At 34.7% G+C, this 27,532-nt stretch overlaps 1 protein-coding gene across 1 annotated transcript in view; it reads left to right on the plus strand.

Moving 5' to 3' along the window:
* DNAH12 (dynein axonemal heavy chain 12) overlaps window positions 1-27,532 on the plus strand; it is a 229,017-nt gene that overhangs the window by 129,772 nt on the left and 71,713 nt on the right. The window contains exons 38-50 of the mRNA XM_053669550.1: window positions 2,372-2,523; window positions 4,823-4,961; window positions 5,907-6,073; window positions 7,916-8,171; window positions 12,008-12,307; window positions 12,844-13,022; window positions 14,200-14,392; window positions 16,659-16,820; window positions 19,916-20,110; window positions 23,756-23,889; window positions 25,767-25,929; window positions 26,650-26,730; window positions 27,099-27,275. Coding sequence (XP_053525525.1) covers window positions 2,372-2,523; window positions 4,823-4,961; window positions 5,907-6,073; window positions 7,916-8,171; window positions 12,008-12,307; window positions 12,844-13,022; window positions 14,200-14,392; window positions 16,659-16,820; window positions 19,916-20,110; window positions 23,756-23,889; window positions 25,767-25,929; window positions 26,650-26,730; window positions 27,099-27,275 — 2,298 coding nt within the window. The remainder of the gene's footprint in view (window positions 1-2,371; window positions 2,524-4,822; window positions 4,962-5,906; window positions 6,074-7,915; window positions 8,172-12,007; window positions 12,308-12,843; window positions 13,023-14,199; window positions 14,393-16,658; window positions 16,821-19,915; window positions 20,111-23,755; window positions 23,890-25,766; window positions 25,930-26,649; window positions 26,731-27,098; window positions 27,276-27,532) is intronic.

Below are 27,532 nucleotides of genomic sequence, written 5' to 3' on the forward strand. Positions count from 1 at the left end.
ATGTACGTATATAACTTTGAACAAATAAAAGCTGAACCCTAAAATATTAAGAATATAAAACAGTAAGCCAACTTTGTAAAATTACTACCCTTAAAACACAATTTGCTAAAAAATAGTTAAAGATTCTTAGCTGCCAGCCATAGTAGTAAAGTAGGGTCCAAGAGACCCCATACTTTGCCAGATTTTAACCCTGTTGTTTCTTTTTTAAGTACATTTTATTGATTATGCTGCTATAGTTGTCCTGTTTTTTCTCCCCTTTGTCCCCCTCTGCCCTGCACTCCATCTCCCACCAGCATATCTTTCCCCTTTAGTTCATGTCCATGTGTTGTACATGTAAGTTCTTTGGCTTCAACATTTCCTACACTATTCTAACCCTCCCCCTGTCTGCTTGGTACCTACAAATTATGCTTCTTATTCCCTGTACCTTTTCCCCTATTGTCTCCCCTTCCTCTCCCTACTGATAACCCTCCATGTGATCTCCATTTCTGTGAATATTCCTGTTCTAGTTGTGTGTTTAGTGTTTTTTTTAAGGTCCAGTTGTTGATAGTTGTGAGTTTGTTGTTACTTTACTGTTCATAGTTTTGATCATCTTTTTCTTAGATAAGTCCCTTTAACATTTCATATAATAAGGGCTTGATGATGATGAACTCCTTTAACTTGACCTTATTTGGAAAGCATGTTATCTGCCCTTTCATTCTAAATGAGAGCTTTGCTGGGTAGAATAATCTTGGATGTAGGTTGTTTCATTACTTCATATACTTCTTTCCAGCACCTTCTTACCTGTGAGTTTTCTTTTGAGAAATCAGCTGAGAGTCTTATAGGCACTCCTTTGTAGGCAACTCTCTCCATTTCTCTTGTTGCTTTTAAGGTTCTCTCTTTCCCTTTAATCTTGGGTAATGTAATTATGATGTGCCTTGGTGTGTGTTTCCTTGGGTCCAACTTCTTTGGGACTCTCTGAGCTTCCTAGACTTCCTGGAAGTCTGTTTCCTTAATTGCATTGGGGAATTTCTCCATTATTTTTTCAAGTAAGTTTTTAATTTCTTGGTCCTCCTCTTCTCCTTCTGGCACCTTTATGAGTCAGATGTTGAATGTTTAAAGTTGTCCAAGAGGTTCTTAAGCCTCTCCTCATTTTTTTTGAATTCTTATTCTTTATTCTTTTCTAGTTTAATGTTTATTTCTTCCTTCTGTTCCAAATTGTTTATTTGAGTCCCAGTTTCCTTTTCTTCATTATTGGTTCCCTGTGTTTTTCTATATTTCATTTTGCATAGCCTTCACTTTTTTCTCTATTTTGTGACTATACTCAACCATTTCTGTGAACCTCCTGAATACAAATGTTTTGAACTCTGCATCTGATGTGTTGGCTATCTCTTTATCACTTAGTTCTTTTTTTCTGGAGTTTTTATCTATTCTTTCATGTGGGCCATATTTCTTCATCGCAGCACACCAGTCTGGATGAATGTTTCTTTAACTCCTTGGTTGTTGGACTTCCACACAGTTTAATTTTTCTGGCAGTTCTGGTTGTTTTGTTCTTTTTTTTAAAATTGATTGTTGTCCTTCTTTTGATTGTGTGAGGAGGCAAAGTGTATCTACCTAAGGTATTGGCCAGAAGTCAATACCTTAACCCCTTTGTTTCTTGATGGTGGGAGGCCTTGGGATCTTTGGGGAAGGATGTAGTGACCTGAAGAAGAAGTTAATGATGGAGGAGGAGTGGGGGGAGCATGTATTAGTGAGGTACTCACAGTGACAGAACATCTACTATTTAGCCACTGGTTCAGAAGTTTCAGTATTGTAACAGTCAGATCAGCCATTTTGATATGTCCTTGCTGAATATCCACCTGGATCAAATTGTAAAATAGAATAATTTTAGAGAAACAAACATAGTGAGTTCACACGATATTTTGTTTCTAGTTAGCGATTATTGCCCCTTTAATATATGAAAATGTGAAGTCACACTTCTGTAAATTGTAACTCGAGCTACATCACAGTACTTCTCAAATAAATACTTGGTGTGTACTAAATGACATTTTAAAGGTGTTTTGGAAATATTGGAGCGTTAAGAGGATATAGAGGCAAAAATATCTGAAATTCTAGATATGTTGAATTTGTGATAACTAAACTTCATTATATTGTTCACATTATCATTGAAAAGGAAAATTAATATGAAGAAATAGATAGTGTATTCATGGGTGTTTATTAAGCTGCTTTGTGACTTTAAAATATTTTATACACTATTTTGAATGAAACTATTACTTTATACTAAAAAGCAGAAAGACTATAACATTTTTAAAGCAAATATGATAACTGTGTTTTAAAAAGCCTCCAGATAGTGAGTGCATGGTTATAATACTTTGAAACTTATGTTTTCTTGTAGTTGAAAAACCGAGGTCGCTGGATCCATTGGAATGAATTAATTAAAAGTACTAATTTAGGAGATAAATCTGCCAAGATTCAAGATATCATAGTCCCTACAATGGACACAATTAGATACACATTTCTAATGAATTTGAGTATTACTTATGGAAAGTAAGAAATTATTATATACTTTAAACATAACAGTGTCATTCTAATGGGATCATAAGATATTTAAAGTAAAGTTTCAGGTCATTCGTTTTCTGATAACTGAGACTCTGGGGCTGTAATTTTCATGTCCATGGTAGAAGCTGGTTAATGGCAAACCTAGAATCCAAGTTTCTTATTGCCCATTACAAAGCCTTTGTCATCATACTTTGTTGCCTCATAAGCCACCTTATATTTCTTTTATTTGTAACAGATTAAAAATCAGTGTTATTATTAAATAGGTATGCATTCTACTCAAAGATTCACTGTACTCCTGAGGTCAAACTAACCATTATCCACATTCTTCCATTATATTTAGTATTTTTCAAATATATCCTATTCTAGTTTTTCCAAACTTAAGATGAACATGCAAAACTCAGACTTAAATCAGTAGAGCACATCAAAAAAGAGTATATTAGTAGGTGGGCTAGGGTGGGGGTAAAAGGCAAAAAACTGTACTTGAACAATTAAAATAAAAATAAAATACAATAAAATAGTACACTAAACTGATCAAAAGCCTAGCATAAACTATAGCAATATCCAAACCAACTTCATTAATAATATATTATAGTTATTTCTCTTTTAAGTCATGAGGCATAATTTATCATTAATATTTTTGAACTAGGGAAGCTTACATAATATGCATTAAAATATTGGTTTGTTGTTTATAAAAAACTTGTTTCTGAATGAATTTTGTGGCAATTTTATCTTTTGTAATAAAAAAAAAACAGAAGAAATAGCTTATGAAGGAACATTATTTTATCCCTACTTTGTAGTTGTATTTTTGCATTCAATGACTAATATTTAAAACATTTTTAAGCAAGGAGGGCACTTGCCAATTCTGCGGAATTCTAGCATAGGAGTTCTTTTGTTCTGTGAACCATTTGTCAGAATAATGCTTTTAAATGAGTAATGTAAGTGTAGGATTACAAAGGACATCATATATTGAAATATATTTATTAAAATGTTGAAAAAATTGGGCTACAGAGCAATACATTTGCTTCTTTATTAATACTTTAAATAATGTGATATAGCAATGATTCATAATTTGAAAAATATGGTATAACTAATATTTTGATTTATTACTAACAATTATAATATTTAATGTCTGATTTCTATTGGTGACAAAATGCAAGTACTATTAATAGAACTGCTCCATTTTAGTTAAGAATAGTGAAAGTAAAGATATAACCTTTTTGTCATCACAGTTCACAGATTTTCTGAATATTGTCTAGGAATTTCTTCATTTGGTCCATGAACCCCAAATTAAGAATGATATTTATTAAAATTGTTTTTATAAATAGTTTTTTATAAGGCAAGTGTTACTCAGATTGGAACACATTGATGAGTCTCAGGAGTTACTGCGGTTCTAAAAAAAACTTTAATTTTATGCTTATACTTCAATGATAATTTAAAAAATTAATATTAGCATAATTGGGTTATTTAGGTGACCCCTTTTGACTGAATGCTGTTGCTTAGTTTTAGTGCCAGCCTTTCATGTTTGTCTTTATATATTGTGTAGTATCAAGTTATCATTATCACACAAAGTGACAACAGCTAATTTTTAATTCACTATTTCTCAAACTTGGATTTCTTAAGAGTTCTGTGAACATAAACTCAAAAGATTGTTTTCACTTTCAAGTTAGTTATGATCACTTAAGAATGAGAAGCCCTTCTTGAGGTCCCATTGAATGGAGAATTCCTTAGAGTTTGCTTTTAGACAAGTATTTTCAGTTAGTAATTCTGATTAGATTCTAAAATGCTTAACAGGTATACATAACTGTTAGCTTTAGAATTCATTGTTATTTAGTTTCTCACACAAACTTTATGCTATTGAAATAACTGTAAAATATCCCGAACCTGTCTTATTATCACCATGTCATTTGTCTATTCCACACAGCACCCTGTTGCCTGTACTTCTAACTGAAAAAAAAATACAATTACATTACTTTTCTAAGTAGAGAAACTTTGGCTTTTTTTTTTCTGAAAATTCAAGCATATTACTACTTGTTTTAGGAGTATGTTTGCATATAGCAATGTTACATCTCTTCAGATAAAATTGTTATCAGAGTCCCAGTAACAGTAGGCATAAATATGTGCCAATTAATACTTAATAGTTTTTTATTATATAATAACGATATATTAAAATGTGAGTTTTTAGATGATTTGATTATCATTTACATTTTCAACTAACTCCAACTTCTTCTAGTAAAAATGTATTCCGACTTTCTCCCCTTTGAATGATATGTTCATTGTTCTCCTAAAGGCCACTGCTTTTTGTGGGTCCGACGGGTACAGGAAAATCAGTGTATGTGAAGGATAAGTTAATGAATCACTTGGAAAAGGATAAGTACTTTCCTTTTTATGTAAATTTCTCTGCACGGACCAGTGCCAACCAGGTTCAGGTTAGTTTAACACAAGAAACATGGATCTATAGTTATTACTTTTTTTTGCCTTATTTGATTAGTGTTTAAAATAGTAAATGAGAAGCTGTGTAAATTTTCTATGAATTTAAATAAAACATCAAAACTCTAATTTTTGGCATTATAAGTACGTTTTAAAAGTGAGGTTTTGAGGACAAATGTTTGGGAGAACATATTTACACTAATACTGGATTTGTCACCTTTCTTTTTAAGCCCAAGAAGAAGCAATAGTTGATTTCTTAACTGGAGGGTGGAGTTTTTAAGAGAGGGGTCAGAGCAGAGAGAGCCAAAGGAGAGAGAACTTTTTAGACTCTCCTAGATGATCCTTAGGAACATTTACTGCTTATAGAAGCTCTGTCTATGAAAGATCTTTCAAACCATGGACTATTGTAGACCTTCTGTGGCAAGAATCATGTAGCTGTATATCCCACCTTTTACCCTCAAAAGTACCAAGATGATAGTGTGGCCTGAGGCCTTTTCTAATCATCATTTTTATCATCCATTCCTAAATTTATGTTTGTCTAATCTCTTTTGATCTGTGAGACTCATTTCCATTGCTTTAAACCTGTAAAATTCCCTTAATCTCCAAATTTTACAAATTTAGATTAGCGCTTTTAGGCAGTAAATTTAATTGCTATGTTTGGGTATCCAATAAGAAAATTATTTTGTGTGTACATTTTGTGTGTATTATTATGTGCATGTGTGTACAATATAAGTATATAATATGTATGTAACAGCTTATAGTACATGGAAGGATTTCAATAAGTGCTTGTTGAATGATGTCGAATATGAACTTTGCTATCACTCAAAAAGTGAATGAATATAAATAAACACCTTGTTTATCATTATTTCTTTATATAATTAGACTCAAATTCCTTTTTTCCTGGTGTTAAGTATGGTTACTACACTTTCTTCTTTATATTTTAGAACATTATTATGGCTAGATTGGATAAAAGACGCAAAGGAGTCTTTGGCCCACCAATGGGAAAGAAGTGTGTAATTTTTATAGATGACATGAATATGCCTGCATTGGAGCAATATGGAGCTCAACCTCCTATTGAATTATTACGACAATTATTTGACTGTGGGAATTGGTAACTATTTAATTGAAGTCTTAATTAGTCATGCTAGAGTCATTTTTGTTTTCTGTTTCTATGTTAGTTTCTCACAGCAAATTAATACATTTTTTCAAGTTATTTATGAAAGAAAATGGTTACTCTTATTTTCCTATATAGAAAATTTTGGAAGACTTTTTATATCTCTTTAACACTATGTTTTCCTCTGAATGTGTCAGTTAGATAATAGATTAATAACACAGTATTAGAAATGTAAATATTCAACAATGTAATAAATTCTTTCCTTTTTAGCTATTATTTTCAGTAATTAAAAATAATTTATAGTTATCTTTTAAAGTACCATCCCCCCAGGGCTGAGAATTTATGGGTAGTCCGCAACCTAAATAATTATAATCAGCACCCTATGTTTCTACCATTTTAAATTCTCTATATTCTTTGTGACTGTTTGGGACTACCATGTCTGTGAGACGGCTTGGTTTTAACAGCAATTTCATAGCTAACTCTTCACCCCCTCTACCTACTTTATGATGGTATGGTTAGTTTCCAACATGTAAAACACTGTATCTTTTAGTTAGGATTACTAATTCTTTATTTTCTTCTCTTAAATATACTTTTCTAATCCCCAATATACCATTATTATTATTTTAAGGCAAGAGTAGACTAATTTTGAAGCTAAGTCCTATTTTGGAAATACATTTTTGAAATGCATATCATCACTGTTAATAGTGTATTCCCTATTCCTCCAGAGTTTTTTTCTCTATAAGTACAATTTTACTTTTATAAAAATAGATTCATATTATACATTATTGTAGGAAATAATCACTGTTAATAGTGAATTTCCTATTCCTCCAGGGTTTTCTTTATAAATACAATTTTATTTTTATAAAAATAGACTCATATTACACATTTTTGCAATTTATTTGCACTTAAATATTTATCTTGAATACCTATCTATGTTATTTGTTTCATTGTTTTATTGGCTTTTAATACTATTTAGTTGTATGGATTTTGCCATAGTATACTTAGCCAGTTCCCTATTGACAGCTGTTATTGTTGCTGCTAAGAACCAAATCGTATTTTCATACTTTCTCGTGTGCTCTTAGACTGAAGACTGGCTATATAGATTTCTCTTACCACCCTCCCATTTTTTAAAGAAGTTCATTATTAAAGGATTTAATGGCCTATTGGAAATAAGAACCTTTTCAATTAAGTCCTTCCAACTAAATTGAGTCATGTAGATACCTCTTTCCGTGAAAAAGTCTTTGGAAATTTGTTATTCCTTTAGTGGGTCCCTTTTTATATAACAAAAATATTATATATAGTTACTATTTAGATGTCCTTATCTGCCTTAAAGATAACATTTGAGATGAAAAAAGGAATCAGGACTTGGTTATAAATAGGACAACTATATAATTTATTGTACAAACTGGGACATTTCTAAGAGTAAATGGGAAGTGTTATTAATTACTCCAGGAAAAGCACAAACCAGAATTGTCTTAGGCAAAATGGGACACATGATCACCCTACCTGTAATCACCTACAAGCAAATTGATCTCTCATCCATGCTCTGGATTTGGAGTAAGAGGACAAACAAAGAGTCAGATTGAAAAAGAGAGTAGTAGAAGAGAAAGGGAAGAGCAAGAGGAAGAGACATTCTTAGAATTCTGGGCAGCAAAACCAGCATCACTGAAAGGAGAAACAGTGCAGCTTTAACAAAAAGTTCTCCCCTACACCAAGCATTATCTAAAGTTCTTCGTTTTAGAGAAGCTATGATCAGACTAAGCTTCTAGGGAGATCTACATTTCATTCCCTCTGATTGGCTTTATAACTGATCATCTTTAACTTTTATGTGCTTTCTAGGTATGACCTTAAGGACACAAGTAAAATCACATTGGTTGACATAGAGCTGATTGCTGCCATGGGCCCTCCAGGTGGTGGAAGAAATCCAGTCACTCCCCGTTTTATTCGGCATTTCAATATCTGCACTATTAACACTTTCAGTGATGAAACAATGGTCCGGATCTTCTCATCAATTGTAGCATTCTACCTTAGGACTCGTGAATTTCCTCCAGAGTACTTTTTGATTGGAAACCAAATTGTCAGTGGAACTATGGAGGTGAGCAAATAATGCAATACATAATGTTTTCGTATATATATATATATATATATATATATATATATATATATACACGAAATTTCATACACACACACACACACACACACACACACCCTCATTGGGTCCTTACTGTTTTTTTTAAACATGTATTCTCTTAGACATCTACTTTGGTCTTCAGTATCAGAGAAGCCGTTAAGAAGGCTTGAGAACAGGAAAACCATAGGATTTGAAGTTAGGAAAACTAATTGGGTTTGAGCCTTGACTGCTATTTCCTAGCTACATGGAGTTAAGCAAGTAATTTGGCCTTCTAAAAACTCATTTTTTAAAGAATGTAAAATATTTTATTAATAATTTTCATATTGCTATGTATAATGAAATGACATTATTCTGGATCTATTGGGTTAAATAAAATATATTATTAGAATTCCACCGGTTTTTCTTTTTTTAAAAAATTGTTGATACTATTACATTTGCCCCTGCCCACATCCACCCTCCAGCCAGAAACTCATTCTTTTAATTATTAAAATGGGAGATAATACCTGTTTTGCGAGGTTGTTATAAGGAAGTCACCTAGAACCAGGATATCCACATTGTAGGTGTTTCCCAAATAATCTGGTTTCCACTCTAATATTTATACATTTTCTTTTCTCTCTCTCTCTTCCCTTTCTTCATGTTTGCCCTAAAAAATAAAATAAACTGAAGCATCTTACAGATATATTATTTTCAGCCAGATCACACAATTAGCAGTGAAAAAAATTATAAGAAAACAGGATGAGAACAGAAAACAAGACTGCCTCTATGACCAAAAAGCAGCTCTTAACTTAATTTAGCATGTTATCTGCCTCTGCTCAGAGGTCAGTGCCAGCCTTACTGCTAACGGTAAAAGAAAAAAAATGTATTCAATCAGCAGAAGCAGAAATCAAGAAAAAAAATACCATTCGATATAGCAAAAACAAAAATAAAATATCTGGGAATAAATCTAACCAAGGAGGTAAAAGATCTGTATTCAGAAAACTATACAACACTGAAGAAAGCAATCAAGGAAGACACAAACAAATGGAAACATATACTGTGTTCATGGATTGGAAGAATTAACATCATCAAAATGTCCATACTACCCAAAGCAATGTACAGATTCAATGCAATACCTATTAAAATACCAATGGCATATTTCACAGACATAGAACAAATACTTCAAAATTTATATGGAACCATAAACAAGCCTGAATAGCAGGTGCTATTTTGAGAAAAAAGAACAAAGTAGGAGGAATCACAATACCTGATATCAAATTGTATTACAAGGCCACTGTAATCAAAACAGCCTGGTACTGGCATAAAAACAGGCACATAGACCAATGGAACAGAACAGAGAGCCCAGAAATAAATCCAACTCTCTACAGTCAATTAATATTTGACAAAAGGGGCAGTAACATAAAATGGGTTAAAAATAGCTTCTTCAACAAATGGTATTGGGAGAGCTGGACAGCTACGTGCAAAAAAAATGAAACTTGAGCACCAACTTACACCATACACCAAAATAAATTCAAGGTGGATAAAAGACGTAAATATAAGCTGTGAAACCATTAAAATCCTAGAGGAGAACATTGGCAAGAAAATCTTAGATATTTCATGCAGCAACTTTTTTACTGATATGTCCCCTAGAGCAAGGGACATAAAGGAAAGAATAAACAAATGGGATCTCATCAAAATAAAAAGCTTCTGCATGGCTAAAGAAAATAGTATTAAAATAAAAAGACAACCAACTGTATGGGAAAACATAATTGCCAATGATACCTCAGACAAGGGTTTAATCTCCAAACTATACAAAGAACTTACAGGACTCCACTCTAAGAAGACGTTTAACCCAATTAAAAAATGGGAAAAGGACTTGAACAGACACTTCTCCAAGGATGACATACAGAGGATCCAGAGACACATGAAAAGATGCTCAATATTGCTATCTATCAGAGAGATGCAAATTAAAACCACAATGAGATATCACTTTATACCAGTCAGAATGGCTATCATAAACAAAGCAACAAACAACAAATGTTGGAGAGGTTGTGGGGAAAAGAGGTCCTTAGTCCACTGTTGGTGGGATTGCAGACTGGTACAGCCATTATGGAAAACAGTATGGAATTTTCTAAGAAAACTAAAAATCGACCTGCCTTATGACCCAGCAATTCCATTGCTGGGACTATATCCTAAGAATCCTAAAACACCAATCCAAAAGAACCTATGAACCCCAATGTTCATAGCAGCACAATTTACAATAGCCAAGAGTTGGAAGCAACCTAGGTGCCCGTCAGTAAATGAATGGATCAAAAAATTGTGGTACATATACAACAATGGAATTCTATGCAGCAGAAAGAAAGAAGGAGCTCTTACCGTTTGCAACAGCGTGGATGGAATTGGAAAGCATTATGCTGAGTGAAATAAGCCAGGCAGTGAAAAACAAATACCATATGATCTCACCTTTAACAGGAAGCTAAACAAAAACAAGCAAGCAAAATAAAAACAATGACACTGAAATAGAGAACAGGGGGACAGCGACTGAAGGGGACGGGAGGGAATTTCAGGGGAAAAAGGGGAAGGATTTACAGGAACTAGTATAAAGGACACAAGGACAACAGCTAAGGGGGGTGGAAATGGGAGGGAGGTGGGGAGCACTGGGGGGAATTGGCTGGGCTGGGAGTAAAAGACAGAATACTGTAGCTGAAAAATAATTAAATAAAAAATTAATAAAAGAATACATCGTCAATATGAAATTAAAGTAAAAAAAAATGTATTCAAGGTAAGTCAGCAATAATTTCATTGAAGTCAGCTTTCTGAAGCTTTAATAAAGTGAGGTTCACTTTGGGATCGTTGCACCAGAAGCAAAAAGCACCCCCTACAATCATTCCATCAGTTTTCAAGAGCATTGTATCTTTCTCCTCTCATTCTGGTGGAAAATTTGTTTTGTTAAAGTAGAAAAACTATGAGCAAAGAGATAGTACATTGTAATTGGTGTACCTAATTCTGATACAGAAAAGTGCTTCTATGTATAAAATATGATATTTATATTTCAGGCATCCTCTGAAAAGAGAGAGGAGTTGGTCAGGCAGAATGGGATACAGAAAGGATCCTTTTCCCACCTCCTATCTTTGAAGCATTATAGACTTACCAAGTATGGAGGTTAGGGAAGGAAGGTGAATTATAGAACACACAAATGAGTGAATGAATGAATGAATGAATTTGGGTTTTCTCAGGCAACATTATAAATGATTCCATTTATCTTCCTTGAAGAAAATATTAAACTTTATTTGGTGAATTCAGAATATAGTAAAAAGATACTTTATTTCCATATTTTAGCCAGTTAAGATAAAAGAAAGAAGGGATAGAGCGAAAAAAAGAAAAGGTAAGAGAGAGAATACATTGGTTTGTTTTGAAGTCAATAGTAATCAAAAGGAAATTGTTTTATCTTTCTCTTCATTTGGAATAGTTCAGAATGAGTTTTCTGACTTCCCTTTCTACTAAAGTTTTTGTTTACTTAAGTTCAGGTCTATCACCTTTAAATGGGGCAGTCATCATAACTGAGAAATAAAAGCATTGTTGCTTCTTGGGCTTGGATGGAATCTGATAATATTAAGTTCCCTGAAATTCATAATGCCTGGCTGAGTGGCATAAACCAAAAAGCAAACAAAACGATATATACCATGCTAGCCTTAAGTACTATGCAATTTTCCAAGCCAATATAATCTGATAGGATAAATAAAAATATTTTACATAACAGACTATTTGTCATGTGGATTTGCTAATTATGAGCATTTTATCTGTGTTACTTTTTTCGTGTTCAGATATATAAACAATCCATGGAAAATCTTTTGCCCACACCCACAAAATCTCATTACACATTCAACTTGAGGGACTTTGCACGTGTCATCCAGGGCTGCTTACTCATTGGAAGAGATGCTGTGGGGAGCAAGCACACCATGATCCGGTTGTTTGTGCATGAGGTTCTTCGAGTGTTTTATGACCGTCTCATTAATGATGAGGATCGACGTTGGCTGTTCAATTTAACCAAAGTTGTTATAAAGGACCATTTTAAAGAATCATTCGATACTGTCTTTTCACATTTGAGGAAAGAGAACGCACCGGTGAGTATATTTAGTGACTAAAAACATTAAGTTAAAAGAGTACTATAGCATGAATTGTTATAATCAACTTATCTTTAAAAACTGCTTCTTAATGATCATATTCTTTTAAATTCTCTCACTGATAGGGATTTATTTTGAAAATATTTGTCTTTAGAGGAATTATAGAAATTATTTAAAGAATAAAACTTTATATGATAGAGATTAAACGATAAAATAGATGTAAAGTGTTTAACATGGTGACCAAATCTTAGTAATTACTCAATGAATAAGAGTCACTCAAAATGACTTCTCCAGCCTCTGGATGGTGAGGGAAAATTCTTTTAAATAGTAAAAAAGCTCTTTTTAAAAAATTTCCTAAGGATATAATATAATTTCAGGTATTAATTTTACAACTATATTATATATTACCTTAATGTTTAAAAGAATTATCTAATTGATAATTATCCTATAACAGACAAAACACAATTTTATGTATTTTCTTAAACTTATTTTAGAAATATTTTCTGTTTTATATTTTGTTGATTTTCATTCTATAGGTAACTGAAAAGGACTTAAGAAGTCTTATGTTTGGTGACTACATGAATCCTGACCTTGAAGGAGATGACAGAGTTTATATTGAAATTCCAAATATTCATCATTTTAGTACCATTGTGGATCAGTGCTTAGATGAGTATAACCAAACTCACAAAACAAGAATGAATCTTGTCATTTTTAGGTACCTACATTTAGTATTAATGGTTGAAATGACTATTTATAAAAATTTATTATGAAATATGTTAAATCTATGAAAAGAAATAAGAAAAATATGATGAACAACCTTGTACCCATAACTGAGCTTAAGAAATAAGTTATTAGCAATTTATTTCTAATAATCCCCTGTGTAGCCAACCTTCCCTCACTGCATCTGCATTGTACCCTGCAGGAATAAAAGAGAACTCATGTGTCTTCGGACTTTTACTACACATGCCTGTTCCTAAACATACAAGGGTGGTCAAAAGTAGGTTTACAGCTATTTTTATGGAAAATAATACAATGACAAATAAATAATAATAGAGGAATGAACTGTTGTGTGTACTCACAACTGTAAACCTACTTTTGCCCACTCCTGTATATGCAGTCTTATTTTGCATGTTTAAAATTCACACACAAGAAATGATTTTTTTTACTACTATGTTGCATACCACTCTAAACGTGTTACACAATGTAGTTATTTTTGTGAGATAGATTTTGGGTGTCTTCTAGTTTTTGCAAGTATAAAAAAAGGTTTGAATGTTCATGTCTCCTTGGGTACTTGCATTAAGAATTTCTTTAGGCTGTATTCCTGGAAGTGCAATGATTGTGTCATGGTATGTGAGCACCTTCTACTTTACTAAGCTTTGCCAAAGTTCCTTCAAAAATATTTATTGTTTTAAAGGGCTTACCTTGTTCCCCTCCCTTGACAACACTTAGAATTGCCAGACTGACAGGCTTGGTGAGCTTTGCCAGTCTAAGGAGAGTGGCTCCAGCTTTAATTTTTCTAATTACTAGTGAGGCTATCTTCCCTGAATTTGTTATTTTGTGAATAATTGATTTCCTATTTCTCACACAGAAATCCTTTTATTAAAAAGTTAAATGTTTTTAATAAAAGCATCAGAGTACTTCCAGTACAAGTGGTTACAGTTTCATTTTATTTCTGTAATTTGTATATTACATTCCCTGAATTTGTACTTTAGTTTTCCTTTGCATCAAATGTTCCAATTGTAACTGCTTTTGAAAATCACACATTTTTGATGATTACTTCTTTAAAATTGGTATGGGACAGCAAAGTCTACCCCTCTAGCAAAGTAAAACAGTAGTTATGAGTTAATGTACATTTGCACTTATATTTTCAAGTATAATATTGCTATTTGTAGGTATGTGTTGGAACATTTATCACGAATATGTCGAATCCTAAAGCAGTCTGGTGGAAATGCTTTGCTTGTTGGACTTGGAGGAAGTGGTCGTCAATCATTGACTCGTCTGGCCACATCCATGGCAAAAATGCAGATTTTCCAACCAGAAATTTCTAAGAGCTATGGTATGAATGAGTGGAGAGAAGATCTGAAGGTAAAAATATGAAGAAGTCTAGTGTCTAAAATAATATTAGTCCATTCTTTTACCTGTGAAGAGGGAGCCAACCTGTATAGCTATGTGCTGAATACGTTAATGATGATAATAATGATATTATCCATAGAGGAATTACTGTATGTGCTGAGCACTGTTTTAAGTGTTTTACATACCTCATTTCATTCTATAGGTACAACAATTTATTGCAGAATGTATGGTTGTCTTTGTACTTTACTGATGAGGAAACTGAAGTTGAGTTTAGCTTTTTCAGAACTGTCTTGCTGTCCCAGTAACCAATAGAACAGTGGAATACCTGCTTGGGGCTTTCATCCTCACTTGTGGATGCGCATACCACTCTGTAGGCCCAGAGGAGCAATAGCTCAACGTGGAGAAAAAAAGAAGGGGGATATTGCTGGACTTTTTTCATTTTCACTGATCTTCACTGAATCTGTATCCTGAGGGTTAACATAAAGAAAGATATCATTTGAGAGTTTTTTAATGAAAATGTTTACAACTATAAACTTTCCTCTTAGCACTGCTTTTGCTGCATCTCCATAAATGATGGGTTTTTGTGTTCATTTGTTTCAAAAATTTTCTAATTTCACTTAGGATTTCTTCTTTGACCTTTTGGTTATTTAAGAGTTTGTTGTTAAATTACCATGTATTTGTGGATTTTTAAAAAGTTTTCCTTCTGTTATTTATTTCTAGTTTCATTCCATTGTGATCAGAAAAAAATGTTTGATATGATTTAAATCTTCTTAAAGACTTTTATTGTGGCCTAACCTGTTATTATCCTAGAAAATGTTCTGTGTGCACTTAAGGAGAATGTGGCTCTGGTGGGTGTAGCTCAGTAGGTTGGGTGTCATCCTGCAAGCCAAAAGGTCACTGATTCAATTCCTGGTCAGGGCACATGCCTGGGTTGCTGGCCAGGTCCCTGACTGTTTATTTATTATATTGTATTTTTCTGTTTTTATATAATAGTAATTATAAAAAGTAACACTGTAAAATAATTATAAAAGTCACATGATTAGATACAATACTTCTTTAAAAGCTAGCTTGCCTAGTTTTGACAATAGAAAATTATTTCTAAAATCTCAACAGCCCGTGTATTGGAAGATGGCTTTAGTAAAAAAAGATATAGTTTGTATAATATTAAAATTCATCAGTTATTTAAAATATATTATTTTTAAATAAAGATAAAAGTTTATTTAAAAATTATTTTCAGAAGTAATGGTGCTGTTTTTACTTGAAATACATCCAGTGATATGCTGGCAAATTAACAACCAACTCTCCAGGAGGTTAAAGGGGAACCTCTCATTTGTAACATTTGCAAATTTCGTGCTATCAAAACTCCCACTGAGGATGATTAAAGCTATCATCCTGACATTACTGAAAACAGAGTTGTAAAGAGTTACATGTTTGAATACCTTACATTTTTTTTACTGTATAAATACAGTCAATTTAAATAACCTCCATAGCATAGATTATAGTAAACATAATAAAATAGGAATGTGTTTATAACCTTTGTTCTTAATATAATTTACTTAATTATAAGTTTATATAATTTAATTTTTAATGCTGGCTGAGTTTATCAATCTGTTCACAAGTTTCTGAAATTTTAACAGTCAGTTCTACCACTCTAAGAGTCATTTCCAGCATACCACTGAGCTCATATATTTATATTAGTTGGGAATCCTTGGTTGCAATATATGAACAAAACAAAACAGAAAGCTCACCTTAGCTTAAACAAAAGACAGAGTTATTGTCTTTCCTGACTTCAGAGTCCAGAGGTAGATAGGCTTCTGGCATCGCTGAATTTACGGGCTCAATTCAAGTCCTCAGTAATTACTCTGTCTCCTGTTTGCTTCCATTTGGCTTCTTTCACCAGAAGATTCATTCCATGTGGCAACACATTGTCCCCTAGTACTAAATTACTGACCTTTATATTCTCCATCTCTGAACAACAGATATTCTTTCTGTTTTCAAGTCCCTGTTAGTCCCTGAAGTAAGACTGTGATTGGGCCCACTCAAATCATATACACTCCTCTGAGTCAATGACTATGTCTAGGGGCTCAGGAAACTCTGACCAGTTGGGTGTCTCCCACCAAGAGATGGGTAAAATGGAGGCCCTGTTGGCAGCCCCACCAGAAGTGGGGAGAGGTAGTACTCTAAAATTCAGAAGTTGTCAAAAGAAGGAGAAAGGGGGGAAAATCAAAAGCAACAAATGTATATCATAATCTGATTGTAAGTACATTTTTATTTTAAGGTTCTATTAAGGAATGTGGGCATGAAGGGCCAGAAGACAGTCTTTCTAATAACAGACACTCAGATTAAAGAGGAAGCTTTTCTAGAGGATGTCGACAGTGTGCTCAATACTGGAGAAGTACCAAACATTTTTGCAGCAGATGAAAAACAAGAAGTGATGGAGGTAAGTGCTTTTTAGGGAGTGCCTTCCCCAGCACAGAAATGTTCTTGAAAAATTTTCACTTCTCTTCAGCATAAGTATAGTTTGTGCAGAGGATTTTGGTAATTAGAATTTTATTTTTATTTTATGGTACATTTTAGAAACTTTATTTTTTTTGTCTTTTATATTGTTGTTCAAGTACCATCGTCTCCATTTTCCCTGCACCGCTGCCCCCTCCCCACCCATCCCCACCTCCCACCCTCAGTCCTATCCACCTTTGGCTCTGTCCATGGGTCCTTTATCCATGTTCCTTTACAACCCTTTCCCTTCTTTCCCACGTTATCCCCCTTCCCTCCCTTCTGGTTACTGTGTTTGTTCTTTATTTCAATGTCTCTGGTTATATTTTACTTGCTTGTTCATTTACAGTTTATTGTTTTAATACATCTTTTTGGTGAATTTAAAATTGCTTCTATAGTTATGAGACAGCATTTTATTTTATAATTCCTTTTTTCATAATATTGCCAGTTTGTTTCATCAGTTTTATTAGCATGTGTTGTGAGTGATTAGAAATTTTATATCATGTCCTAGGATTACAGTGATATGAGAAAATATAGCTTTAAAACACTACTTGATTAGCTTTTCTGGTTTACCACTGATTAAAATTCTTCAAAAACCTTAATAAAACTACTTGTCTTAACAATTCTGACATATCCAAGTATAATGCTTTGTGATTAAATGGACAAAAAGTACAATTTCAAGCACCCACTACTTTAAATGTCCTGCCCTTTGACTGAAATTTCTAAGATTTTCTTTCACAAGATCTCTGCTAGTAATTTTCCCTTTCTCTTTACTGCAATTGCTTTTACCCACAGAATATATATATTACACACACTTGGATGCTTCATTCCAGCCTCCAGTGATAACATCTGGAGTAAAATGGATTTACCTTAGTAAAGGTTGTTGTGAGGTCTGAGGACCAAATGAAATAAAGCACTTATGAAATGTCAAACACTTAAAAAGTTCTCAATAAATGGTACATTACCAGTTAGTAGCCTGGGTGGGGAAGAAGAAAAGAAAAAAAATTATCCCAAGCTTCTAATTTTATCTGGGCAATGCCAAGGATGTGGCCAAGGCTGCTGAAGAATGGTGATTCTCATAACTCATAGGGAAAACACATCCCCCATACTCCTACTCAAGAAATAGTCACCTTTGGGGAGTAAGATTTCCTAAGCATTGCTACCTTTCTTACTCATTTTAGCTATTTATCTTTTCCTCCTGTCACTTTGCTACAAAACTTGCTTCACTACCGTTTAATGGCATGATCCAATAGTGGCCTTAAGAACTTCTTTTCTTCATGTCCCACCCAAAGGAACACCGTATCAATTTATGCACAAGGAAATAGCCATCGTCAGAACTCAGGGGTATTGAAATGCATCCCTGTTTCTGCTTGCTTTATATTGTTTTTTTTTTAATACATATAAAAGGTAGTATGAAAAAAGTTCCATTATTTTCTTTTCACACTAGACATCATCCTCTGCATCCCACTTTGAAGACCATGTCTTGGACTCAACCCTCTGGCAAAGATTTTACTTTCAATCTCATTCCTGATAACTGACCTCTATAACTTGGCTCTGGCACTGCCTAGCAGGCACCTCTTAAAGACTCAGCGTACCTGTCTGACTTCATCAGAGTTCCGGCCTCAGACCTACATTTCCAGACAACTTTTTCTACTGTGCCGTTTGCACTCCTTGCAGAATTATGTTATTGCAATGCTTTTCTCAATGTAGCAGTGACTTGACTCATTTACCACATTTAGTGCAGGTAGACCACCTGAATGTGATTTAGTATACTGACACTAACCATAGTAATCATAATTGGAGGATCACTATCATAGTGCATATACCATGTTGAGATACAGTTTTCCATGGACATAATTATCACATAAAGCAGAGCATATCTAAAGTAGAGAGTTCTTTTAGAAATAAGTTCACTGTAGTAAAAATAGAAATTATATGATTATTGTGGCCACTCTATATCACAAAAAGATTTTTAATCTATTTATAAGACACTTTATTGACTATGAAACCTTTTGTGCTCTGAACAAGGAAAAATGTAGGATATAAACAGAAAGCTAACAGTTACTTATCTGTATGGCAGTAACCATTATCAATGTTCACATAGCTCATTTGGTTCCTCAACTGCCCTCTGATGTACTCCTTTCCCCATTTAAAAAATGAGGAAACCAAGTTACAGAACAGAACTTTCCCCCATGCCACGTTGGTAGTAAACTGAAAGCTGAGATTTAAATTCGAGAAGTTTGGTCCTGGAGCCATTATGCCTAACCTCATATAAAATGTCACTCTCATATAAAGATATACAAGGAAAATTAAAAGTGACCAATAATCTCCTTACCAGAGAGCTCTACTGACATTTTTAAATGCAACTATTATAACGTTAGAGAATTCAAACAGCATATGTCCAAAGTGAAAAAAAGAATGATATAAACCAAGGAAAATGTCCAAAGTATAAAATGAAAGCCTCCCTCTCAAACTGTCTCTTAAGTCCATCTCACCAAAAGTAACCACTACTAATGGTTTTTTGTGATTGTTTCTGTTAAAAAGTGTGCATGTACTTGTACATGAACACTGATATATTTTTTAATTTAACAGGATCATATTATATATACTGTTGCATAGTTTGTTTTCTTTCCTTTTCACTTATTTTATCTTGCTGATCTTGCCTTGGTACTTACATTGATACAGCTCATTATTTTTAACAGTTGTATAAAATCACAATATATGGATGTTTTATAATGGTTTTAACTGGGTGCTTTAGGTTTTTTTCTCTTAAAACAACGTTGCATGCATTTTGGTGAACTTTTGTGCATATCTTTATAAGTAAAGTTCTTGACAGATATTTGTTTTTAAATTATAAAATTATGGAGTTGGGAGAAGTCTTTTAAGTACAAACTATATCAAAGCTATTCTATTGATGTGAAAACAAAAGTGCAAAAATATTTACAAGGCAAGTGATAAAAATTCTTAGTATTCCAATATCTACTAATTTCATCAGCTTATCTATTTTTATTCACCTGGGTTTTATTTTCTGATATTCTCTAGGGCGTCCGTCCTGTTGCTCAGGCTGGCAGTAAACATGATGAACTCAGTCCCTTAGCACTGTTTGCTTTCTTTGTGAATCGCTGCAAAGATAATCTTCATGTTGTAGTGGCCTTTAGCCCCATTGGAGATGCCTTTCGGAATCGCTTGAGACAGTTTCCATCCCTCATCAATTGCTGTACCATTGACTGGTTTCAGGTTTGTAGTTGTTTTTTTGTATGTGTAGGGGCACAACTAAATCTTTTGGAATTTTACTGAAATCTTACTCAAGCTTTGTTAATATAAATATTCAGCAAATGTTTCTTGATCACTTACTATAGTGACAGGCATAGTGCTTGGCACCGGGGACTGATATGACTCACACTCAAGACTGGAAGACAGATAATGCAAGCAGCAAAAATGAGCAGTAAAAGAACTGTAACTTTGGTATGCAAAAGATGTGCTTAAGACTGTGAATCTCTGACATATGAAAATGAGTTAATTGCATAAAAGAGGAATGTATTAGGAACCAATAGAATGTATCACGTATATATACACACACATATGTCTGTAAAGATACATATCTACTTGTGTATAATATATGATAAGGAATTGGCTCACCTGATTATGAAGACTGACAAGTTCCAAGGCCGGCAGTTGGCAAGCTAGAGACCCAGGAAAGCTGTAGTTCTAGTCTGAAGGCCAGCAGGCTTAAGACCAATGAGGGCTGATGTTCCAGTTCAAGTCTAAAGGCAGGAAAAAAATTGATGTTCCAAATTGAAAACAGTTAGGCAGAAGGAATTCCTCCTTATTCAAGGGAATTTGGTTTTACACCAAAGACGTTATATGATGATTAACATGTATTTAGCTAATCCTCATTTTAGAAAACAAAAATAAACAAAAAAAAACAATTGGGAGGACTTCCAGCCAAGATGGAGGCATAGGTGGAAATACTGTACCTTCTCACACAACTAAATTTAAGGACAACAAACATTTAGAAACAAAAACACAACCAGAACAGATAGCAAATTGAACTGTATCAAAGTCTGACAACAACAAACCATTCATCCAGACTGGTAAGAGGGGTGGAGTTGGCGGCTGACAGAGAGGGGTCCCAAGAGAAAGAGGTGGTGGTTAGCAGAACCAGGTGCAGGGAGGAAACAAGCAAACCCAGTGAGACTCACAGGGCAGTTGGCTGACTGCAGACACACATTCTTGCGCAGATAAGCCAGGCAAAAAACAGGCAGTGAGACAGACCATGCAACCCACGGCCCCAGTGACCGGAAATAAAGCCTGAAAGCACTGATTAAAAAAACTTTCGGGGTGCCGGGAGAGGCTCCTGGTCTCACAGGAGAGTTTGTTAGAGAGAACCACAGTGTCTTAAAACGAACACAAGCCCACCCACCCGGGAACCAGCACCAGAAGGGCCCAATTTGCTTGTGGGAAGCAGCAGAGGGGACCAAAATCCAAGAGAGCATAGAACAAGCGCCATTGCCCCTTTCTGATCCTGCCCCCACATACAGCATCACAGCCTAACAACCTGGGTCCCCCCACCCTGGTGAACATCTAAGGCTCCACCCCTCATATGTAACAGGCATGACCTGACCAAAAATGGCTCAATCAGAAGAACAAATCAAAGCCCCAGAGCCAATACTTTTAAGTGATCAAGAGATAGCCAAACCTATCAGATGCACGGTTCAAAACACTGGTAATCAGGATGCTCACATAACTGGCTGATTGTGGTTGCATATTAGATGAAAAAAATGAAGGCCACACAAAATGAAATGAAGAAGAATGCATAGGGATCTAATAATGATGGAAGGAAAACTGGGACTCAGATCAATGGAGTGGACCAGAAGGAAGAAAGAAACAACCAAACAGAAAAGAATAAAGAAACAAGAATTCAAAAAAAATTAGGAGAGGCTTAGGAACCTCCAGGACATCTTTAAACATTCCAACAGTCAAATTATAGGGGTACCAGAAGGGGAAAAGTTATTTGAACAAATAATAAAGGAAAACTTCCCTAATCTGGCAAAGGAAATAGACTTCCAGGAAGTCCAGGAAGCTCAGAGAGTCCCAAAGAAGGTGGACCCAAGAAGGAACACACCAAGGCACATCATAGTTATATTAGCCAAGATTAAAATGAAGGAGAGAATTCCAGAAGCAGCAAGAGATAAAGGGACAGTCACCTACAAAGGAGTGTCCATCAGACTGTCAGCTGATTTCTCAAAAGAGACCTTACAGGCAAGAAGGGGCTGGAAAGAAGTATTCCAAGTCGTGAAACCCAAAGACCTACATCCAACATTGCTCTATCCAGCAAAGCTCTCATTTAGAATGGAAGGGCAGTTAAAGTGCTTCTAAGATAAGACCAAATTCAAGGAGTTCATCATCACCAAGCTCTTATTATATGAAATGTTAAAGGGACTTATCAAAGAAAAAGAAGATAAAAAAATATGAACAGTGAAAGGACAGCAAACTCACAGTTATTAACAACCACACCTAAAACAAAAGCAAACTAAGAGGACAGCTAGATCAGGAGCAGAACCATAGAAATGAAGATCACATGGAGGGTTAGCAGCAACAGGGGAGTGGGAGGAGGAGAAGGGGGGAGAAAGTACAAAGAATAAGTAGCATAGACGGTAGGTAGAAAATAGATAGGGGGCAGGGCAAGAATAGTATGGGAAATATAGAATCTAAAAAACTTGTAACACATGGACATAAACTAAAGGTGGGGGGAACCATGGGGGAGGGGTGTGCAGGGTGGAGGGGAATGAAGGGGGGAATAGGACAACTGTAATGGCATAGTCAATAAAATATATTTAAAAAATAAATAAAACAAAAACAAAACCGAACTAAGCAAACAACTAGAACAGGAACAAATTCACAGAAATGGAGATCACATGGAAGGTTATTAGCAGGGAAGGGAAGGGAGGAGAATGGGGGAAAAGGTACAGGGTATAAGAAGCATAAATGATAGGTAGAAAATAGGGAGAGGTTAAGAATAATATGGAAAATGGAGAAGACAAAGAATTTATATATACGACCCATGGACATGAACTAAGGAGGGGGAATGGTGGTGGGAGGAGAGGTGCAGGGTGGAGGAGGATAAAGGGGAGGAAAAAAATGGGAAAACTGTAGTAGCATAATAAAAAAAATACACTAGAAAAGGCAAAAATACAACTGAAATGCAAAAAAAAAAAACATTTGTGCAGTGTATAGAAAAGGTGCTATGACTGATTGAATGTGTCAGAAGTGGTTTACAGATTTTTTTGGTACTATGGACATTTTGGCCAAACTGTTCTTTGCTGTGGGGCTGTGTTATGCACTGGAAGATGTTTAGCCATACCCCTAGCCACTACCCACTAGGAGCCAATAGCAGGAGATAGCCAAAATACTCAAAATATCCAAATCAATAAAGTGATTGGTGAAAATGAAAAATATGTCTTTTGTTTTATGGAAAAAACTAAACAGACTTTTTGATCAACCCAACAGAATATAAGTGCAGTTAGGAAAAGGGGCTGTTACATATTAGGCAACTAGTGGCCTCTACCACTGTCATGCTAAATTTGGGGTGCCTGTACATCCAAGTGGAGGTGTTAGGAAAGCCACAAAGTATACATTTTATTTGTAAAATATTGACCTTTTCTTTACATTGTGTTATCTTTAATTTTAGTATACGAACATATTTATTAGGTCTTTCATATGATTTACTTGTGACCTCAGTCCCCCTAATTCTGTTTTCTCCATTAAGGTTTAATTTTCTCAATCCCAAATTCTTCTTATGTGGGAAGACACTTAACTTACACAGTTGTAGTAAAACTGTTCATCTTCAATTTCATAAGTCTTTCTTTTTCTTATTTTTAGCCATGGCCTGAAGATGCCCTTGAGCTGGTAGCTGTGAAATTCTTAGAAACACTGGAGCTTACTGAGGTTGAACGACAAGCAATAGTTCCAATCTGCAAACACTTTCACACTTCTATCATGAATCTTTCAGAAAGGTTAATATTAATAAATATTATAATTACAATGCCTTATATTTTGAAGCATCTCTTTCTGCATAAGCCCAAAATTTTAATAGGGTTTCTATGTTTTCTAGATCTCTCAAATCATTTAATTAAGACCCTCAGCTTGCAAGTAATAGAAACCGACTTGATCTAGCTTTAATAGAAAGGGGAAGTTTATTACAAAGATACCGAGATATCTCACAAAGCTTAAGGGAAATAATATGAGAGGGGACCCAAAAACCAGAATCTATTTATAAAAAAGCATGTATTTATTCTTATATGTTTAAACTTCAGTCACCTTCAAAGTACTCTCAATGATGAAATGCACCCATTAAGACTTTTTTCCACTACTCAAAACAGGTTTTGAACTGCTTGATTTTAATGCCTTTTAGTGCTTCTGCCATTTTTCATTTCACCTCTTTCACATCAGCAAAATGTTTCTTTTTAAGGACCTTTTTCATCTGGGGAAACAAGAGAAAGTCATGTGGAGAGAAATCAGGTGTATAGAGAAGTCAGGGCATGGGGATCATGCTGGTTTTTTGGTCAAAAACTGTTGAACACTAGCACGGTGAGGGTAGGTCTGCTCATAAATCACTCATCATGAAATGCGTGAACAAGTCAAGTCTTCAAAAAAAATTCACTAAAGCCATGCAGCCTCTCACAACAATGCCTGCTGGTACACTGATACAGATGGATTCCTAGAATACTAACCTGGGGGAAAGCCTGTACCACAAGGGGCATGCCCTCCAGAAGATAATTCCATTTGTTTTTTGGGGGTCTCCCCCTTGTACCACTGGATCATATAAGTGACTGGAAGCAGGAGTTAGAAAGCCATTCTAAAACCACAAATGCATTTTATCATTCCTAATTCTACCTGGGTATCTACTTTCTTCTTTCTCTTTGCAGACTGAATTTTCTACTTCTCAATGCATATGGAGGAAACTGGCTGTCTTTTGATTCTCAAGTTTACTTCTTGCAATTCACTCTCTGCTTTAGGCAGAGAGTGAATGGCTGTTTCCAACTCCCTATTTGAAATTTGTTCCAAAATGTGATTAGTCTACTTTGTGTCTATTGTCCAACCCCAGTCCGATCAGCTATGGTTAGGGTGGCAACTTTCATAGAATAAACATCGTTGCTGAAGCAGTAGGTGGAAGTTCTCAGATAAGGGAAGCTGGTTGGCGGGGCTGTGGATACTTCAAAAGTAGCCATTTTACCTCTGTTAATCTCTGAGACATTTATTTCAAAAGTGCATAAGCCCGGTGCTCATATCACTATTTAATATAGTATTTTGCCTATCTATAGCTAGAGTCATATAGCCAGCTAGCATGGTTGGCTTGGACAGTTGCACCAAGAAATGGGATACAGTCTACATACTTGCCATGAAATATTGCTTCCATTGTTTCCATATGTGTGTGTAGTAGTCTCATACTTCTGACCATACCCCATTCAGCTGACATGCGACATACTTGTGCAAAGAATGTTGACTCATTCTTGCTATCCTGTCTGCAATCCCCTTTTCTCCTACACTTGCCTAGCTTACACAGTACCTTGGGTCCCTTACAGGGTTAGATCTTCCTGGCCTATGAAACATGTAAAAAGGCCTATATCTTTCTTGCTGTAGTTCACCTTTGATATATACCTTTATTGATTTGTCCTTTTTAAATACATCATTGCTATTTGATACTTTGCAGATAAGAAATTGAAATATGGTTATGTGTAGAATTCTAGAACTCTATGGAGTTCCAGTACTCAGTGGCCTCTAAATAAAATTAACCTTTATTCTTGAATGCTTGTTGTTAATGCTATGTCAAATTTACCTCTTACTTTGTGAAGCCTATTACTTATAATAAGATATGTTATCTGCCTCTTAGGTTCTTGCAAGAGTTAGGACGACATAACTATGTTACTGCTACATCTTATCTTGAACTTATTGCCTCATTTCGACAGCTTTTGACTAAGAAGCGTCAAGCTGTTATGGAAGCAAAACAACGATACGTGAATGGGCTTGACAAACTAGCTTTTGCTGAGTCTCAGGTAAATTTGATAAGCTGCTCAAACTGATGATATATAATAGGAACTGTAAGAAATAATAACAACAGTATATTATGTGCCCGGAACTGTGTTATATGTATCACATGCATTTCTTCAATTATTCCTCATAACAACTCCATGAGGTAGAAACATTTATGATCTGTAAAACATTTATTTTACAGATGAGTAAAGTGAATTTTAGAGAAGTTAGCTAAGTGTCCTAGACCACACAGACTCAAGTACATTTATTTTATTCTTATTTTTTTTGCTATTAGAAGAGAATATAATAAGTCTGGGTTGACTCTGTATTTTAATAGCTGGTAAAACATAGATTGGAGTTTTAAAAAGTGAGTCAAGTGCTACTAATGCTTATTAGCATTAGTTCAATATAAGCAACAGAGGTTTGGGTTACATTGTGCATGGGGTTCATATGCATTGTACACCATGCGCATAATAGAGCAGCGATGCCCCAAGTTGCCACCTACTTTTCTATCTGCATTTCTTCCATGGCAACTGCATCCTCCCACTGCCCCGTCATATACTCAAGGAAGACAAAGTATTTGTGAAGAAACTGGGCACGCTCATGATTTTATCCTGTAAATGACTGGAAGAAAAAGTTAAGATTTTCTGATTCTGATACCTTATATTTTTGTTTCACTTTTCTGTACTTGGCTTCTGTAGCTATTGTAGCTATGGAAACTTAATGATAAACTGTCTGTTTAGGTTGGTGAAATGAAAATGGAGCTTGTTCAATTACAGCCCAAATTGGAGGAAGCTAAAATTGAAAATGCACACATGATGCAGGTAAAGTGTCCTGAATGTTTTTTTTTTTTTCAGTTGATGTCAGGAAACAATTGAAATATGTAAAATTAGCTTTGAAAATAAGCCTCACTTTTTTGCCACTAGATCTTAGAACTTTACTCTTTTCCATTGATTAGCTATTTCTTTGGGTCCTGTGTGGTTTCTTTTGGTTTATTGTTGAAGGGAGGTGGGAAGCCCATTACCAAATTAGGTTACATGTATTTGCATTTCTCCTCTTTTTATCTTGGGCTGTTCTACCCTTCAAAATGGTATGTTGGATTCCCTAATTTTTAAACATTCTTTTGTCTCTAAGAAGGAGAAAGCAATAGGACGTTCGTGGAACTGTATTTTTTTTTCTTTATTTTCTTTAGGTTATTGAGATAGAGTCTGTACAAGTAGAAGCAAAAAGAAAGTTTGTGAAATTAGATGAAGAGGTAGCCAGTGGAAAGGCTGAAGAAGCCCAGGTTCTGAAAAATGAGTGTGAAAGTGACTTAGCTGAGGCAATTCCAGCCTTGGAGGCAGCTTTGTCTGCACTGGATACACTAAAGGCAAGTGTTGGGTTTAGCTATATTGAATTTCACCATCGAAGTAAAATTGTGTACAGGTACTTGGTTAATTAGGTATAATTCTATTTCAGTGCATAATATTATGTTGTTTTGTCCAGTCAAATGAAATTTGACTCCTAATACTTCTTCTTGGATATATTATCTCTTTTTTTGCTTTTCATATATTATTTATAATTTTCATATAGCATATTCCAATGAAAATGGAACAAACAGTCTCCAAGAGGACAAAGTAGTGCTGT

This window comes from Artibeus jamaicensis, unplaced genomic scaffold, assembly GCF_021234435.1.
Source record: "Artibeus jamaicensis isolate MK-2021 breed Jamaican fruit bat unplaced genomic scaffold, CSHL_Jam_final contig_519, whole genome shotgun sequence".
Lineage (NCBI taxonomy): Eukaryota > Metazoa > Chordata > Mammalia > Chiroptera > Phyllostomidae > Artibeus > Artibeus jamaicensis.